At 35.7% G+C, this 18,275-nt stretch overlaps 1 protein-coding gene and 1 long non-coding RNA gene across 4 annotated transcripts in view; one reads left to right on the forward strand and one right to left on the reverse strand.

Moving 5' to 3' along the window:
* Positions 1-1,548: 1,548 nt before the first annotated feature.
* MTFR1 (mitochondrial fission regulator 1) overlaps positions 1,549-18,275 on the reverse strand; it is a 59,808-nt gene continuing 43,081 nt past the window's right edge. For all 3 annotated transcript variants that reach the window (XM_051970112.1, XM_051970113.1, XM_051970114.1), the window contains 4 exons: positions 8,805-9,040; positions 6,523-6,811; positions 5,490-5,652; positions 1,549-4,835 (listed from right to left, as the gene is read on the reverse strand). In XM_051970112.1, coding sequence (XP_051826072.1) covers positions 4,767-4,835; positions 5,490-5,652; positions 6,523-6,811; positions 8,805-9,040 — 757 coding nt within the window. In that variant the 3' untranslated portion in view covers positions 1,549-4,766. The remainder of the gene's footprint in view (positions 4,836-5,489; positions 5,653-6,522; positions 6,812-8,804; positions 9,041-18,275) is intronic.
* LOC127543816 (uncharacterized) lies at positions 9,047-16,671 on the forward strand. Its single transcript, XR_007949311.1, has 2 exons — positions 9,047-10,207; positions 14,638-16,671. It is a non-coding gene; the product is annotated as an uncharacterized LOC127543816 (long non-coding RNA).

The following is an 18,275-nucleotide window of genomic DNA, read 5'->3' on the forward strand; positions in this document are numbered from 1 at the left end:
ATCTGTATCTTTCCATTGGTCCCAGGTGGCTCTGGAGGGGGAAGGGAGGCAGGTGACCTTGTACAGCCCTCCCCCACTTAAATCCAATTCACTTGCATGTCATGGCACCTTTTCCCCAAATGTCATGGTCCTTGAGACTGAAGGACAACCAACCTCTGGGGAAAGCTGGCACACAAGCTGGAATTGGTCAGTTGAAGAACTCTCTCTCCCTTTTTCTCTTTTCCTCCCTCCCTCCCTCTGTCCACAAAGAGTATCATATCCTTACTTACAGATGCTCTTAAAAGCATTTTTTTCTCTTTTACATCTCTGAACTTTCCCAAGATATCTTAGTATTTTATTGGCTAGATTTCTTTCTTAAGAACCAGGCCTAAAAACAAAACCAATCTGATTCTAATCAGCTGCCAGTAGGTCCTAGGCCAAACCCATTTGTCATTGGTTCCTGATTAGTTCAGATGATTGAATATAAATACCAATAATTTCTGCTTTCCCTCCCAAATTTATTTGACTAGGTGAAAAAAGAGCTTCTTTGCCTTAGTTGCTCCCCAGCCTTAATCACCGAATGGTTCAGCCTCAGTCAAACTGACCTGTTGAAGACTTTAGCTTAGAAAGGCCAAGTGTCCCATTGCATCCTGGGCCATCTCCAGTCGTCCTGATCTGTACTTTCCACTGGACCCAGGTGGCTCTGAAGGGGAAAGTGAGGCAGGTGACCTTGCAAATCCTCCCCTCCTTGAAGTTTTGATTCTCTTTGAGAAGGAGGGTCCAACCTAATGTGGCAGTAATTTGATGTTTGGCACATCTAAAGCCCTGGGAACATCTCAGAGAGAGTGTCTATTCAAAGGCTCCTGCAAAGATCTGTGTTCACTTAAGAAAAAAATAGGACCCTTTATAATTCTCTGCAAAGAGTAAGGTAGCCTTTGCCCCTGTAGACCAGGGAGGAGTTTCATTTTGGAGAAATGGCAAGGCATTTTATTTCAGTCAGTGTTATCTGACCAGCCTAGAACTCTTTTTCAGACTTTCTCTTTAGAATTGCTTGTCATCTTAACGAGGGAAGTGGGGATGGAGAGAATTTGGAACTCAAAATTTTAAAAATAATTTAAACTTATAATTGGAAAAATAATTTTTAAAAAGTGGACAAAACAATATAGAGTAATTTCCACCTTATTCCCCTTAATTGCATTGCCACCTGCTAGAAGTGATTGACCCAAGACCCAATGTTCCTCTATTGAGAAGGTCCCCCCACCACTCCCCCATGAATGAAGAGAGTAGTCAAGGAGAAATATAATAATGATTTGGTTGCTCAATTCTATAAATTCTGGCTGTATTTTAAGGCATCTTTTCCTTGTGTAAAGTTCCTGTAAATTCTATTGGAAACTGGTGAGACAATGTCTGAGGACATGGGGCTAGCATGTCAGTCTGAATCTCTCTCCAAGCTGGAAACGGCTTGGATATAGAATAATGTTAAATAAAATTATGTCTTACAAGACTCAAGGCTTTCCCCCCAACACCTGCTCATGTCTGTGTGTACATACAAAAGTGCAGAACACCGTATTGTGATGCCAACTTTTATTCGAATTAAACTTTTGACAAGTGAACAGATTTTGAACTTAATGTGTCAAAATACTCATTCCAGTTTATCACTTATTAGCAACATCTGTCAAGTGGCATGTTGTGGCCAGCCTTTTTTTTTTTTTTTTAACTTTTAATGTTATAGAATGTATTTAATTTCTTTCAAAAACAGAATGGGCATCCTACAGAGAAGACCACAGTGAAAGGGGCTAACAAAAGACTGGATTCAGTGAGAGCCAAAAGTTGGACCTAGATCCTTCTCACGCAAAATTCAGAGTTCTCTGCACTACCCATGAATGGCACATGCTGGGGGTGCGTTGGGGGGAGAATGGAGGGAGTCATATTGAGTCTGTAGAACCAACCAGTAGTCGTTTCAAATGGCACAGTTTAATGCGGGACCCTCTTTTCTCCCCCTTGTGGTTCTACAAACATCTTCCTAAAGTGCTTAAGTTATTAGCACAGAGAATAGCCACAATAGCAACTTCTGTTGTCAGGCAGGGCTGGGGGCAAGGACAAACCTACGGGCATCACACTAGATGACAGAAATGGGTGTATATTCATTTCATTGCATTCTATTGTTGTACCAACCAATGCCAGGTCAGTATTTGGTCTTCCTAGTTGACTAACTCCACATGCACTATGCATTTCTTGCCCGTGTTCTGGGATATATGAAAATGTGGCTATAAAAAGGCTAGGTATAAAGTCCTTTTTCCACACAACTACAGAGCTCCATGATTGCAACACAAAAAGCACAAAGACGTGTAGGAAATAAGGAAACATCAATAGGGTCCACAACTTAACTCTGCAGTTCCTTTGCATTACTGGTATCAAATATGTTCTCAGGAGCATGCATGCTTATCTTGTAGCTTAGATCCTTCTTCCTCACTTTCCCATCTTGAATTATTTGTCTAAGTCAGTGGCTCACAGAGGGAACCCTGGATCCTTTTAAGGATCTGAAAGGTCAAAGCTATTTTCACAATAATATTTAAACATTGTAATTTCTAACATAGTAAGAACAGATATAACCCACATAAACATAAGCTCTTGGGGAGAAATCTTAAATAATTTTTATGAGTGTAAAGTCCTGAGACCAACACCCCCCCCCCCCAAAAAAAAACCTGCTAGTTAAAAACAGGAGTTCTTGTTCTGTTTACAGTAGTACTCACAGAGGTGGTTAGCATTAGCTGTATCATCTCTAATGTTGTCTTCCAACTTTAAAATTGCGCTGCCATTAAGATGTCTGTTGATTGGGGAAAAGGGTTAAAAAAAATCGAACACTAGACTTGAAAAACTGGATAACAAAGAGGGGCAAAGAACTAAGCTAGAGTTTCAAGAAAGTGTCTACTTAAACGTGTTTGTGTATGTATGTGTGTGTGTGTGTGTGTGTGTGCATGTGTGTATGAATTTCTATGGAATGATTTCTTAAGAAAGTTAAAACTGGAAAAGATTTAAAATTTAAGTACAGTTCCTTCTGCTGGTAGCTTATTTTAGGGAACACATGTCTCCTTAAAATACTGAAGGCAAGGACAAAGGATGCTAGTGAAGTTACATTTGTAATGGAAGTAAAGGACTCTTGTCTACTGAGAATGATACAAATCCACATAATCCAGGAGAAACAACAGTTTGCTTTATTTTAAAATAGTAATGTCTTTTAAATCTGTGCCCAGGCATAAGTTCAATATCAGTACAAATATATCCCTCTCAGAAGGCCAAAATATTTATGAAACTAGATGTTTTGAAATTTTTTTTAAGGATAGGTAGTCTTTTAAAATATGTAAAAGAGACACAACTTTAAAATGCATGTTAAAATGAGTAGTCACAATTCAAAATTAAAGCTGAATAATCAAAACCCTTGAAGACTGTACCATATACTTCAACTAAACTTTAATATTTAAGAGGCCATTGCACAGATTTGTAAATAAATTAAAAGTGAAAACTCTCCCTACGCCTCTCAAAGAAGTGTAGGATTTTCCCTAGGAGATTAGAATTTTAAATTCAATGAGTAAAAAAAAAAAAATCATGGTTAAAGATTTTTCAAGCACTGACTCTAGCTGTGTTTGTCAAGTGGAGACACAGCACTGTTGGTATTACAAAAGATGTCATGAGGGCTGTAAAAGTAGGAAATGTAGCTTAAAACAGCAGAAAGTGTTTAATATTTAATACCTGGAATTTGTTTTTTTGATGCTGTTCTAGGAAACAATACAGTGACCAGATATATACCAATTAATAGGAAGTTACTTTCTCTTACTGCTAGACTCAACAACTCCTTTCCCTATCTACTAAGTTCACTAACAATCAAACACTTTCTGAAACACTCAAACATCATGTTTCAAACAACTATTACATTTTCTGAAATCCTCCAATTATGCTGACATTTCAGAATTATCTACTAAACAATGAGCCATCAAAAGGGGAAAAACACAATGATACATTTGGTCTTTACAAACAAAAGGATTCTAAGTCAAAAGCTAACTTGATTCCTCTCTTTCTCCTGCATTTTTTTTCACTTGGTACTGAGTGGTACTGAGATGAAAGAAGCCTTCAAGGTCATCCACTTCAACTTAAAAATGAGCATTTTGACACATATTTCAGCATTAAGTTGTCTTCTTGCAACTTTCTGACCTCTAACTTCCAACAAGTACGAGAAAGAAATTAGAGTTTTAAAGTAAATCTTGAGCTCTGTTCCAGGCAAGAAGATTCAAATCTCAAATTAAATGTTTCACTGCAACAACTTATGTTATACCAGCTGTTCCATCATTGTAGACAAAATTAATATTTAATATGAATGAAGATAACTTAACAGTACTTCATTGCCATCATCACAAACTGTTTTAAATCTGTCAAATACATGCAAATAAAACATTTGTACAGATAAATTATAGTGTTTAGGAATTAAAAACCTCAGAGTAATATCCACAAATGTTCTGAAATCTAAACATTTTTTTTTTTTTTTTAAAGAATGGACAATTTAAATCCAAGCAACTTGGATACATGAAAACTTGTCAGAATCCACATATTCTATGAGTGGCTTCAGAACAGACCATCTTTCAGAAACAAAAAATAGTGTTTTTATCATGGTTTAATTTACTTTTTGGTTCCACAAGCAGCCTGCTAAATAATGTTGATTTCTATCAGTCTTACTTAACCCTAACTAAACAACAGTTCAACAAAATAGTCTTTTCCTTCTACTTAGTGTCTACTTAGGAATGTGAAACATTTTCAATTAAAGACTTCATTTTTCCTGTAGACTTCAGCATGTGTGGCCCAAACTGAAAAAAGAAACAAACAGAAGGAATCATTAAAGGCTTTGGTTCAATAACAGCAACAACCTCCTTATGACATTATGCATGATTACTGATAAATATTTCTGGAATGAAAGTTCAAATAATTTAATAATATTAAAATCTTAATTTAAGAAGTTAGCATTGCAAACACAAAAGTGCATAATCTGACAACCATTATTAATCAAGGTAATCAACCTCTAAAAAATAGCTATTACTTATGTTACACTTAAATGATTTCAATTTTGGCTACCCTCCAAGTCCTAATTCATCTTCACAAAACCAATGCCAATCATTCTAGCCAAATGATTTCTTCTTCCTCTCCACTCTTATGGCATTAGTGTCTGTATTAGTAAAAAAAAGAACATTGATACAATGCTGCCTATGAATTTGCATACATACCAAATAAGAAAATGACAAAGTGCTTTGAAAACTATAAAATGCAATGTAAAAGGTGATAATATTATATCTCTGTATTGCATTTCCAGATACTGGAAAACTCAAATATCAAGATTTATTACAATAATGAGAAGGACACTTTGGACAATACTAAAAGATGATAGGCATTTAATCAATATTACATTTAAATATAAGCTCCCACTCCCCATGTATGCATTATGACTAGAAAGGAAAAATACTGACCAATATTGTTTCTGAGGTGGTCTTTGATTCAGATTTTGGAATGGATTTTTCAGTTTCAGTATCACTTCGGTACCGATAGGCAAATTTCTTTTTTAAAGCTTCTGCAATAAGGCTTGCAGGGTCAGCAGGGTCCACTGGTTTGAATTTTATGTCTTGCTCTGATCTTAAAGACGTTATAAAAAAAAAAGGGTCAGATTTTAATGTGTTATAAATATACATGTTCTGATTTTAGTGAACACTGTATCCAACATGTTATATGCTATCTAAGGATATTTACTTACAACATTGAGAAAGTGAAGTCTAGGAATGTTAAAAAAGCTGTATTTTTTGAATCAGTCTTTTTTTTTGGTGCACTCTTGATTCAATGCTTTGTGATAAAGTAACAATAAATATGTCTTCCAGAACAGTGTACTTTTAATTATGTAGAGAAAATATTGTTTTAAAAATTAAAAGAACAAAATTGACTTGAAGGTATTCCTAACTAGTCTCTTAAGAGGGTTAACAGTTAGGGCTTTTTCACTGGACAGAACTTTATTCAAGAATTAAATTAAATATATATATATAAATTTATATATATATATTTATATTTATATGTATAAATTAAATTACCATATATACTCGAGTATAAGCTCGAGTTTTTCTGCCCAATTTTTGGGCAGAAAATCCCCTCCTCAGCTTATACTCGAGTCACTAGATAAAACATGTGTAAATATCCCTTTGAATGCCTCCCTGCTGTGTAGTATACAGCACGAGTGCTGACTGTGATACTACAGGGCCGGCCGTTGCTACAGTGATGCTGCTGTTCCTGTAGTATCACAGTCGGTAACTGGATTGTAGACTAATGCTGGCAACTGCTCTACATACGTATACCGGCACCCACTCTCCTCCTCTGCGGGCACCGGTGCGCTACCTAAACCTACTGATATAATAAGTTTTCCCAGATTTTGGGGTTAAAATTAGGGTCCTCGGCTTATATTCGGGTCGGCTTATACTCGAGTATATACGGTATACATAAAACATATACACATTTTACCTTTTTACAGACCGAAGTTTTACGTTGTTCATGTCTTTTAGGATTTCTAGCATATTTGGCACTTCAGGTTTCTTTGGGCTATTTTCTATCAATATCTTTCCAGCACTTGTTTTCTTCTCTCTTCTCTCTTTAATCAGATCAATAGCAGATACACTTTGGCGTAGTCCTGATGAAGGAAGAGGAGGTGGCGGTGGTGGTGGTGGTGGTGGTGGTGGTGGTGGTGGTAATGGTGGTGGTGGAACAGCAGGTGATGGTGGGGCAATTGAGGGTGTGGTAGGACTTAAGCCACCTATACAAATAATAATCATAATAAAATTAATGCTATTTTGACATTGAAAAATAAATAATATTCCAGATTTATTTTTAAAAAATATTTTTGGGAATAAAAATGTTATCTGGAATGTGACTGAAGTACTGAAACAATACATTTTTTGTTATCTTGGTTACATAAATGGAACTGTGGTTTCAGTTACTTCATTATAAATGCCCAAATCTAGGTTACAGTAATTTTCCACTCAAAGCTTCCCAGAGTGGAAAAGTTCTGCTTTTACAGGGGTGCTTTTGAGATCTCAAATGTTCAAGTTTGGATCCATAACAGTAGTGGTGGCAAACTCTGCCATATTATATGGCAATTAATACCACAAAGAGTCCTTTTAAATTTATACTATTTGACAACTTTTAAGATCAAAGGTATGACATACACTGGCATTTGTCTAATTTATATTTAGACTGCTGACCTAAATTCTTTTTTTTTAATATAATTTTAAAAAATAGATTCAAGTTAAGACATTTAATTCATAATCATTAGGATCCAATAAAATTATGGTGACAGAAGGGAATTCATCTATTTTATTTCATCTAACACATAAAACTTAAGACCAAATCTGTTACTTTATTTAACTGTAGTAGACTTATGTAAACTTTCTATACAATTTGAACTTCAGACAGTAATTTGGAGCTACTAGGAGGGAAGTACTTCAATCCAAAAGAAATTTTTCTTTAAGATCTAGGTCACGTACACACACACACACATACAAAAAAAAATCTGGGTCACAGAATGTAACAAATATATACTCATATACAGGAAGGTATAACCCCCTATTCTCACTCCCACTCACTCTCTCATTTAAACTCACATTTGTGGTACTTTTTCCAATGTACCAGCAGAGGGAGGTAAAACCAAACAAACAATAATTTAAAGAGTTAAAACAAAAAAGACTATAGAGAAAAGTTATCTGAGTGAAGTTTATTAAATGAATAGATTAATCTAAAAAAAAATAAGAGGTGAAGTAACAAAATCACCTAATGTTTAAAAAGTATACTGAATGATGTGAAAGCTTACATGGGTAGGCTACATGTGTTATGGGTTAACTGCCCTCATGTCTTCAACTCACAGCAGTTTCCTCAACTCTTTAAGAATTGCAAGTCAATGGAAAAGGTAGTAGAGATTAAAATGCCATAGTCCATCTTTTCCGATGTATAATTCTCACTAATACCAATTAGAAGGGAAAGTATTACCCCTCTCTTTTTCACAGATGAGTAAACTGAGGCTTGCTGAGTTATAATGATCTGCCCAACATCATGGCTATAACTAGCAGAGCTAGAACTTAAATGTGAATCTAATTACTCTATATTTGATATTTTTTCCACTTTACCATATTGCCAGGCTAGGTATGAAGGGAATTAATTTGAGTATCTTGAGTGTGTGTCTCTTTAAATATATCTCTGAATGTATTCCAAATTAGATTATAAAGATTTTGGGATTATCTCAGGCAGCTAGGTGGAACAGGACAGAAAGAGCTAGGACTACAGTCCGGAAGAACTCTCAAGTATTTCTGATATTTACCAGGACCCTAGGCAAGTCATTTAATCTGTCTGCCTCAGTTTCCTCAAGTATAAAATGGGTTCTTGTAAGGATCAAATGAGATGATATTTGTAAAGGGATTTAGCACAGCATCTGGTAGATAAATGCTTATTCCCTTCACTTTCCCTGTTCTTTTGATGCCAGAATTAATCATATTAAAAGAAAGTATTTGTGTGGGGTGATGCTATTAAGTAAATGTCTTCTGACTCAATGGAGCCTATATTTTCCAGTGGTATGGAGAGTATTATAAAAATGTACTAAATGGTATTTATTGGACATGGTGCTCAGCAAGCTAATGTCCAAAAAATACCTAATATTAGTGGATGATAAACATCATTATGTAAATTTTAGGACAAGTGACTCTTCTACTGGATTTTATTTTATCTGTTTAAAGCAAAGAAGTTCAAACTTCAAATACCTGAAGTAAGACTCTGCTGTTCTTGCAAAGTCACGATTTTGGCGATCTGTGCTCGGAGAGTAGCCAGTTCATGTTCCAGTGCATTGATCTTCTGCAATGCTTCATCATTGGCTAAAGCTGTCACTTTGGGTTCTGGATCCTCTGGAGCGAGGTTTGGTAAAGAAAGGTGTCTATTTGGGGGCTTCTCAAAAAAATGAAATTCATCTGGAGGGGCCTGCTTTGATCCAACCTCTGTTCTGTGAGAAAGAAAGATTTAAAAAAAATGTGAGTTGCCTTGGGCTTTGGGGAAACACGATCACAAGGAAATATTGTCAGTAAATGTGCTCAGCAAGTGGGACCTTTAAGGTCTGTGCCCTCAAAACTGCAGCAACATGAAGAGGGAGTTCAAAGAATCACAAGGATAAGATAATGAGAGGATACAAGACTAAAAGAAGTAACTTTCCCAGTAAAAACAAACCAATCCTGAATCAGTCCCAGCAAATGGGAGAGAGAAGTTGATTGCTGGTGAAAACAGTAACTCCATACCACTTATTTGGGGCCTGGGTTATCTGCTCAACAATGCCAAGATCAGCAACAGCTATAGCAAATGGTATAACTTTTATTTAATTCTTGATAATCTACTCTTAATTGCTAGGTACTGTCCTCCATTACTGACCACATAGGGTTATTAAAAGGGCACTTTTATGTATCAGTACTCCATCTAATACTTCTATTACTAAGAACAAAATATCTTTTAAACTCCCTCTCCCGACCCCACATTTAACATTAACTAGATGGGATGATTTAGGCTTTCATAGTGCACTACCAGCAATGCCCAACATATAAGTTACTAATGTAAATATCCAGAGCAGGTATTCCAAAGAATTCAATAATGCCCATGGACACAATACATTTCCCCTGATCAGGCACCATAACTGAGGCCCAAATAGGTTTACTTTGGTGGTTTGCCCCCCAAAAAGAGGATGGGGCAACCTTTTTAAAGTCATAGAGGGTATGCTGGTATTAGCAATAACTTGGCTGCTAGTCTCTAGCATTCCCTTTTATGTATTTCAGACCCCTGTTCTTTCAAACCAATAGTAATTTGGGTATACAGCCTTTGGCTCATGGGGTGGGAACAAAGAAAGATAAATTTTGGCTCTCCCCATCCAGGGTCTTATAAATTACAAAGAGTTCTCAGATTGTCATATATGTGTGTGTATTTAAGGTAGGAATTTAATTAGGTGAAATAGGAACTTTCAGGAATATTTGAAATTTTAACAGGGCAGAAGATCAATTATCTTATCTACTTTGTGTTTTAGGAGTTTTTATGGAATTACCAAGTGATGGTAATGCAAATCATGCCCATTATCCTAAGAATACCTAATTGTGTGAACAACCAGCAACACTAGCTGCACCTGAACCAGGTAGGCCATAAGAAATAGAGGGTTATGGGGCAAAACTCCAACCCATCAAATCAGAATTCCCTATTATACAAACCCCATATATAATCTAACCAGAAAAGGGATGATCGCCCTTCTGAGATCTTTAACTGCTTCCTAAAGAGAATGTTCTGAGTCATTCCATTAGGTGATGCTATCATCAGCTACTCTTCTAAAGTTTCAATGATTGGTTTAAACTTCTGTCCCTTAATCTTTTAAGTCCCTTAATGTAAAAAAGTCAGATAACTCTATATTATCCTCTTTATATGGCACTCAATTCCATTCTTCAGAGATATATCTAAGTTGAAAACATCATTTCTTCCAGTAGCCTATTAATCCTGCCTCCATTAACACTGATCTCTTCACTTAGATAATTAGCAAATCCTTTAGGCAGACTTCTGAATTCAGTGATGAATAAAAAAAGAAAAAGAAAAAAGCTATTTCTTCTAATTGCTTAATCCTTAGGGACAACTCATGCTTGTTCTCCTTACTCTGATCATACAGTATTCTTTTCCATGGCTGTTAGCAGGAACTAAACTGTGCTTTCCACATTTATACTTTCCTCTAATACATGCCCCTTAATAACCCTTTTTTGATCAATACAAATTATTTCTATTCCAAAAGGAAGTTTTTCCACAAGTTCTAACCAAGACATTAACTGGCAGGAAAGAACCTGTTTCTAATTAACTAGTCTATGATTCAGGGCTTACTCTTCTATACCAGTGGAAAAACAAACAAACACACAATTGCTCCATCTCTCTCAACCAAACTCTTAAATTCAAACTCCTTTGCTCATAGCACCAAATGTTGTGAAGGAAACCCAAATTTAGCATTTGCCTATCATAAAATCCAATTTAAAATGACTTTATTTAAACATTCTAAGTATAATCTGAAAATGGAAAGTTTATCATACTATATACAATATCCCTTCCTTTCCATATACATCAAATCAAGAAGATACTTGGAGGCAGAACAAGATCTGCCTGCCCTCTGCTCCACACTTTTATATTTGAGGCCATCAGATTTGAAAGGCAGCCTAGATGATGGGTCTGGGAGTCAAAAAGACCTGACTTTCTATTAATCAGAGAAATGCAAATTAAGACAACTCTGAGATACCACTACACACCTGTCAGATTGGCTAGAATGACAAGGAAAAATAATGTGGAATGTTGGAAGGGATGTGGGAAAACTGGGACACTCATACATTGTTAGTGGAATTGTGAACACATCCAGCCATTCTGGAGAGCAATTTGGAACTATGCTCAAAAAGTTATCAAACTGTCCACACTTTTTGACCCAGCAGTATTTCTACTGGGCTTATACCCCAAAGAGATACTAAAGAAGGGAAAGGGACCTATATGTGCCAAAATGTTTGTGGCAGCCCTCTTTGTAGTGGCCAGAAACTGGAAACTGAGTAGAAGCCCATCAATTGGAGAAGGGCTGAATAAATTGTGGTATATGAATATTATGGAATATTATTGTTCGGTAAGAAATGACCAACAGGATGATTTCAGAAAGGCCTGGAGAGACTTACATGAACTGATGCTGAGTGAAACGAGCAGGGCCAGGAGATCATTATATACCTCAACAACAATACTGTATGATGGCCAATTCTGATGGACGTGGCCTCTCTTCAGCAATGGGATGAACCAAATCAGTTCCAATGGAGCAGTAATGAACTGAACCAGCTATACCCAGCGAAAGAACTCAGGGAGATGACTATGAACCATTACATAGAATTCCCAATCCCCATATTTTTGATTTCCTTCACAGGCTAATTGTACACTATTTCAAAGTCCAATTCTTTTTGTACAGCAAACAATGGTTTGGACATGTATACTTATTCTGTATTTAATTTACACTCTAATATATTTAACATGTTATTGGTAATCCTGCCATCTAGGGGAGGAGGTGGAGGGAAGGAGGGGAAAAATTGGAACAAAAGGTTTGGCAATTGTCAATGCTGTGAAATTACCCATGCATATAACTTGTAAATAAAAAGCTATTAAAATTAAAAAAAAAAAAAAAAAAGAAGAAGACCTGACTTTAAATCCAGCCTCAGACACATTAACTATGTGACCCTGAGCAAGACACTTACCCTTCTCTGCTTCCATTTTCCCCTCTCTGTAGGATTGGGATAATAAGAGTATCCACTGCCCAGGTTTGTGAGGATCAATAACTTTAAGGGGCTTAAAAACAGTACCTGGCACAAAATTAAGCACTATGTAAATGTAACTATTATTGTTACCTGACAAGGCTGAGCTACCTGGCCACCAAAACTGGTAATAGTCCAAAGAACCTCCCCTAAATGCCTACCACAGAGATTAACCTTACTTAAACTGCCCTGTGAGGTGTTCAGTGCATTCCTGTCTCCTCCTGTGTGTCTGAGGATCTACATCCGTGTGCCCCACCCCAGGCTTTGTCTTAGTCATTTCCTCTTTTCCCTCTAAATAATTTCACTTGGTGATCTCTTCAGCTCCCAATGATTCAATGATCACTTCTAAGAAGATTTTATAACCTACTTATCCAATCCTAACTTTGTCCTTTAGTTTCAAATCTATTGGATTTGACTATTGGATATCTTGAAACTGGATCTCCTTATAAACACCTTAAACTTGAAAGGTCCCAAAATAAATTCATTATCTTTCTCCCAACTTTCCTATTACTATCCAGGGCTCACAAACTTAGGAGTCACCCTCAAATTCTCACTTTTCTTCACTCCCTCTATGCAATTAGTTGCAAATTTCTGTTGTTTTTTTCCTACTCTTATAACATTTCTTTAATACCCTCCTTTCTTTTCTGTGACACTGACACCATCCCAGTGCATGAGATTATTCATGGACTACTGCAATAGCCTAATGGTTGCTTTCCTTTCTTCAGATCTCTTGCCCTCCAATCTGACCTTCACTCAGCCATCACGCTGATCTTCCTTAAACTATAGATCTGGTTACAACACTTTTTTATTTCAATAAACTCCAATGGCTAAATATTATTAGCTCTTGGATCAAATATATACCAGGGGTCCTCAAACTTTTTAAATAGGGGGCCAGTTCACTGTCCCTCAGACTGTTGGAGGGCCGGACTATAGTAAAAACAAAAACTTTGTTTTGTGGACCTTTAAATAAAGAAACTTCATTGCCCTGGGTGAGGAGGATAAATGTCCTCAGCTACCGCATCTGATCTGCTGACCATAGCTTGAGGACCCCTAATATAAACCTTTTGTTTAGAGCCTTTCAAATTATAATCCTTTTGTCATTTAAAGTCCCCCCCCAAACCTGACTGTTTTACACGTCCAGTTTTCTTTCCCCTTATTCTTCTGTACTGAGACCTTATGACACTTTACTGTTTCTTATAAGACATCTCTTTACCTAACTCTAAGCATTTTCACTAGTTGCCCCCAATGTCTCACTCTCCCCTCATCTGTTTCCAATCAGTCCCAATCCCCCTCCATCTTGGTACCTTCCCTCTGTTATTCTATGAAACCTCTATGTATATGTGTACACACACACACACACACACACACACACACACACACACACACAGTATAAATAGTTGTTTGCTAGTCAGAAACCCCATTAGACTGTGAGTTCCTTGGAAACAAAACAAGAAAGCTTTTCTTTGTATTTTCAAAGCATAGCACATAATAGACAATTAATAAATGTTTGTATGTTTTGACCTTCTAATAAGATCCTTAAAAACAAAACATTTTTCAACTCAAGACTTCTTAAAATATTGCTATCATTCTCTTAATTCCCATATAATCTTCATATTACTGGCAAAAGATGAGCCATAAATTCTAAAATTATTTTTGTGAAGTTTGCGTCTTTCTTAAAGTAAAAAGAAGCTGTTTAACACTTTTAGAGAAGACAATCTGAACTGGTAGCTTTATCACAAGCAGAATTAACTTTAAAAGTTCACTTGATCTTCATCTTACTAACAAGCTTCTGCACATAAATGTCACTAGCATTTTCCTTGCATTATAGTTTCAGTAAATTATGTTGCAAAAGATATTGCCATGCTACAAGCAAACCTAACAGTGACTCAAAAAGGGAAAAAATTGTTAAACTTTTTAATTTTTAATAGTTTTGTGGGCTAGATAGAAAAGGCAAGTAGTTTTATTTTCATGTGACTAGAAGGAAGCTGAAAATTTTTATTTTTAAGTTCTTTTGTCTCTTAATTTCATTTACTAGAACTCTTTTTTTTTTTTTTTTTTTTGGCAAGGGATTCTTTTCAGGCCCCTGATTAAAATTTAGGTTCCTCCCTCCCCACTCAATAATACAGAGGGGGGATAGTTGCATCAGAATTCTTCAAATCTTTGTTTCTTGGAGGTAAATATTCCTAGTTCCTTCATATGAGACTTATATGGAATGATATCTAATCAGATCAACTTTCTTTCAATGCATTTTATTTTTCAGATTCCTTACTGAAATGTGGTTACCAGAAAGACTACAGCATTCCACTTTATATATGGTCTGAACGTAGAAGGATATGTTAGGACTGTCATCCAACTGATTCTGAATACTGCCAAGGATTGAAATGGCTTTTAAAAGATTTTTTCTTTCATACTGTTGGATCACAATTGAATTGGTTGAAAAACCTCTGTAAAGTGATCAGAACTTAATTTTTACAAACTGTCATTTACTTATCTATTATGTATGTTAGCAGTTAATATGATAAAATGTGCTATTTTACTTTAAGAACAGACATTTCCAACAAAAACCTAAGTTTTATAAATTACAAGAAGTCCCTTTCCTCTAGGTGTTCAGCAGAGTGTATAGAACATATTTAGCAATTAATAAATATTTGCTGACTGAAAAGAACAACACATAATGGAAAAAGGTCACCTAAACTGAATTCATTTTAAAATGTGGACAGACATTTCAAAGTTGAATGAAAAAACTTTTTTATTGGAACTTCATGTTTAAAAGTGGAATTAAATATCACTAAAATTTATTTTATTTTATTCTTTATATTTTGAACTAATTTTTAAAATAAAGAAATAATTTTTTCTTTGGAGTTACTCTGGAGAGTAATTGGGAACTATGCTCAGAAAGTTATCAAACTGTGCATACCCTTTGATCCAGCAGTGTTTCTACTAGGATTACACTGCAAAGAGATCTTAAAGGAGGGAAAGGGACCCATATGTGCAAAAATGTTTGTGGCAGCCCTTTTTGTAGTGGCAAGAAACTGGAAACTGAGTGGATGCCCATTGATTGGAAAATTGCTGAATAAGTGATAGTATATGAATGTTATGGAATATTATTGTTCTGTAAGAAACGATCAGCAGGATGATTTTGGGAGACCTGGAAAGACTTCCATGAACTGATGCTAAGAGGAGTAGAATCAAGGAAACATTAAACACAGCAACAAGATTTTTTGATGATCAACTGTCATGGACTTGGCTCTTTTCAACTCTGAGGTGATTCAGCTCAATTCTAATAGATTTGTGATGGAGAGAGTCATCTGCATTCAGAGAGAGGACTATGGGGACTGAAGTGGTTCAAAGCATAGTTTCTTCACCCTTTTTTTCCTTCTTGTCGTTTGCTTGCTTGTTTTTATTCTCGTCTCCCCCGTTCTCCCCCTTTTCATCTGATTTTTCTTGTGTAGCATGACAAATGTGAATGGCTCTCTCCATCACAATGTGGAAATATGTTTAGAAGAATTGTACATGTTTAATCTATAACGAATTACTTACTATATAGGGAAGGGGGAAGGAAAGAGGGAGGGAGAAAAATTTAGAGCGGAAGGTTTTGCAAGGGTGAATGTTGAAAACGATCTTTGCATGTATTTTGAAAAATAAAAAGCTATTATTATAAAAAATATAAATAAGTGGTCAAAGCAAGTGTTTCTGGGAGCATATGTTTTTCTACAAAACTGTACATAACATTACATCTTATGGAGTATGTCATAAAGAGGATCAACACTACAAAAACACTCCATAGCTTCATCAGTTTCACAAGGGTCTTTCTTAATCGTTTATATATATATCTAAATCGATATTTATAATATCGTATATTATAATTATTTATTAATCATTTATTTAATTCTTTTTTTTAGCTTTTTATTTACAAGATATATGCATGGGTAATTTTTCAGCATTGCAAAATCTTCTGTTCCAATTTTTCCCCCTCCTTCCCTAGATGGCAGGTAGACCAATACATGTTAAATATGTTAAAGCTAAATTAATTCTTTTGAAGATAAATAATCAAAGATTGAAAAAATAAATGGGCAGCAAGAGAACCTTTTTTTTTTTTTTTTTTTTTTTTAGAGAACCTAATGTTAAGGGGAGAAGATCTGGATGTTGTTTGGAGACCTAATTTTACAAGTGGCCAATTCATTAATAATTATTTTTATTCTTTTCTTTTTTGATGATGACTTTTGCTTCTTTATGCAGTCCTCATTAGAAGGCAGGCAATTTGGCATAGTAAGCTGGCCAAGAAGGAAAAGAACAGGGTTCAAGGGCTGCCTTGGACACATCTCAATGCCCCAGGGAATTCTAAGACTAAGTTGCAAAACAGCTAGGGATTTGCACTAGAAGAAGGAGGTTCATTATCATAAATTTCTTACAGTAATGCAACCACAGGTCTGGACCTAAACAAAACAGGAGCTCTTAACTACAGGAATCTCTTTACATTTCCTGCATAATAGTTTTATTTTTATTTTGTTTTGTTAATTAAACAGTTTGTTTAATTGATAAGCAAAAAGATGAGCTTATAAACACACGCATCTGTCTATGTGTGTCTATCTCTATCTCCTTTGATGATGACTTTTGCTTCTTTATGCAGTCCTCATTAGAAGGCAGGCAATTTGGCATAGTAAGCTGGCCAAGAAGGAAAAGAACAGGGTTCAAGGGCTGCCTTGGACACATCTCAATGCCCCAGGGAATTCTAAGACTAAGTTGCAAAACAGCTAGGGATTTGCACTAGAAGAAGGAGGTTCATTATCATAAATTTCTTACAGTAATGCAACCACAGGTCTGGACCTAAACAAAACAGGAGCTCTTAACTACAGGAATCTCTTTACATTTCCTGCATAATAGTTTTATTTTTATTTTGTTTTGTTAATTAAACAGTTTGTTTAATTGATAAGCAAAAAGATGAGCTTATAAACACACGCATCTGTCTATGTGTGTCTATCTCTATCTCCTTTGATAACAGTATGGTACTAAAACTGGCCTCTGTAGTCTGAAAATTTTATCTGGGTATAAGTTGTTTTCCCTCAAATTGAATGCAATATGGGCAGGATCTGTTTTTTTCCTTCAAATTCTTTTTTTTTTTTTTAGAAGTATAAATTGCCCACATCTGATGACCTGAACTATTTTATTTTATTTTATTTTTTTGTGTGTGATTATTTTTTAAAATTTTTATTTAATAATTACTTTATATTGACTGAATCCATGCCAGAGTAATTTTTTTACAACATTATCCCTTGCACTCGTTTCTGTTCCGATTTTTCCTCTCCCTCCCTCCACCCCCTCCCCTAGATGGCAAGCAGACCTATATATGTTGGCTATGTTGCAGTATATCCTAGATACAATATATGTTTGCAGAATCAAACAGTTCTCTTGTTGCACAGGGAGAATTGGATTCAGAAGATATAAATAACCCGGGAAGAAAAACAAAAATGCAGATAGTTCACATTCGTTTCCCAGTGTTCTTTCTTTGGGTGAAGCTGCTTCTGTCCGTCATTTATCAATTGAAACTCAGGTCTCTTTGTCAAAGAAATCCACTTCCATCAAGATATGTCCTCATACAATATCGTTGTCGAAGTGTATAATGATCTCCTGGTTCTGCTCATTTCACTTAGCATCAGTTCATGTAAGTCTCGCCAGTCCTCTCTGTATTCATCCTGCTGGTCATTTCTTACAGAACAATAATATTCCATAACATTCATATACCACAATTTACCCAGCCATTCTCCAATTGATGGGCATCCATTCATTTTCCAGTTTCTAGCCACTACAAATAGGGCTGCTACAAACATTTTGGCACATACAGGTCCCTTTCCCTTTTTTAGTATCTCTTTGGGGTATAAGCCCAATAGAAACACTGCT

This window comes from Antechinus flavipes, chromosome 1 (genome assembly GCF_016432865.1).
Source record: "Antechinus flavipes isolate AdamAnt ecotype Samford, QLD, Australia chromosome 1, AdamAnt_v2, whole genome shotgun sequence".
NCBI classification, from domain to species: domain Eukaryota; kingdom Metazoa; phylum Chordata; class Mammalia; order Dasyuromorphia; family Dasyuridae; genus Antechinus; species Antechinus flavipes.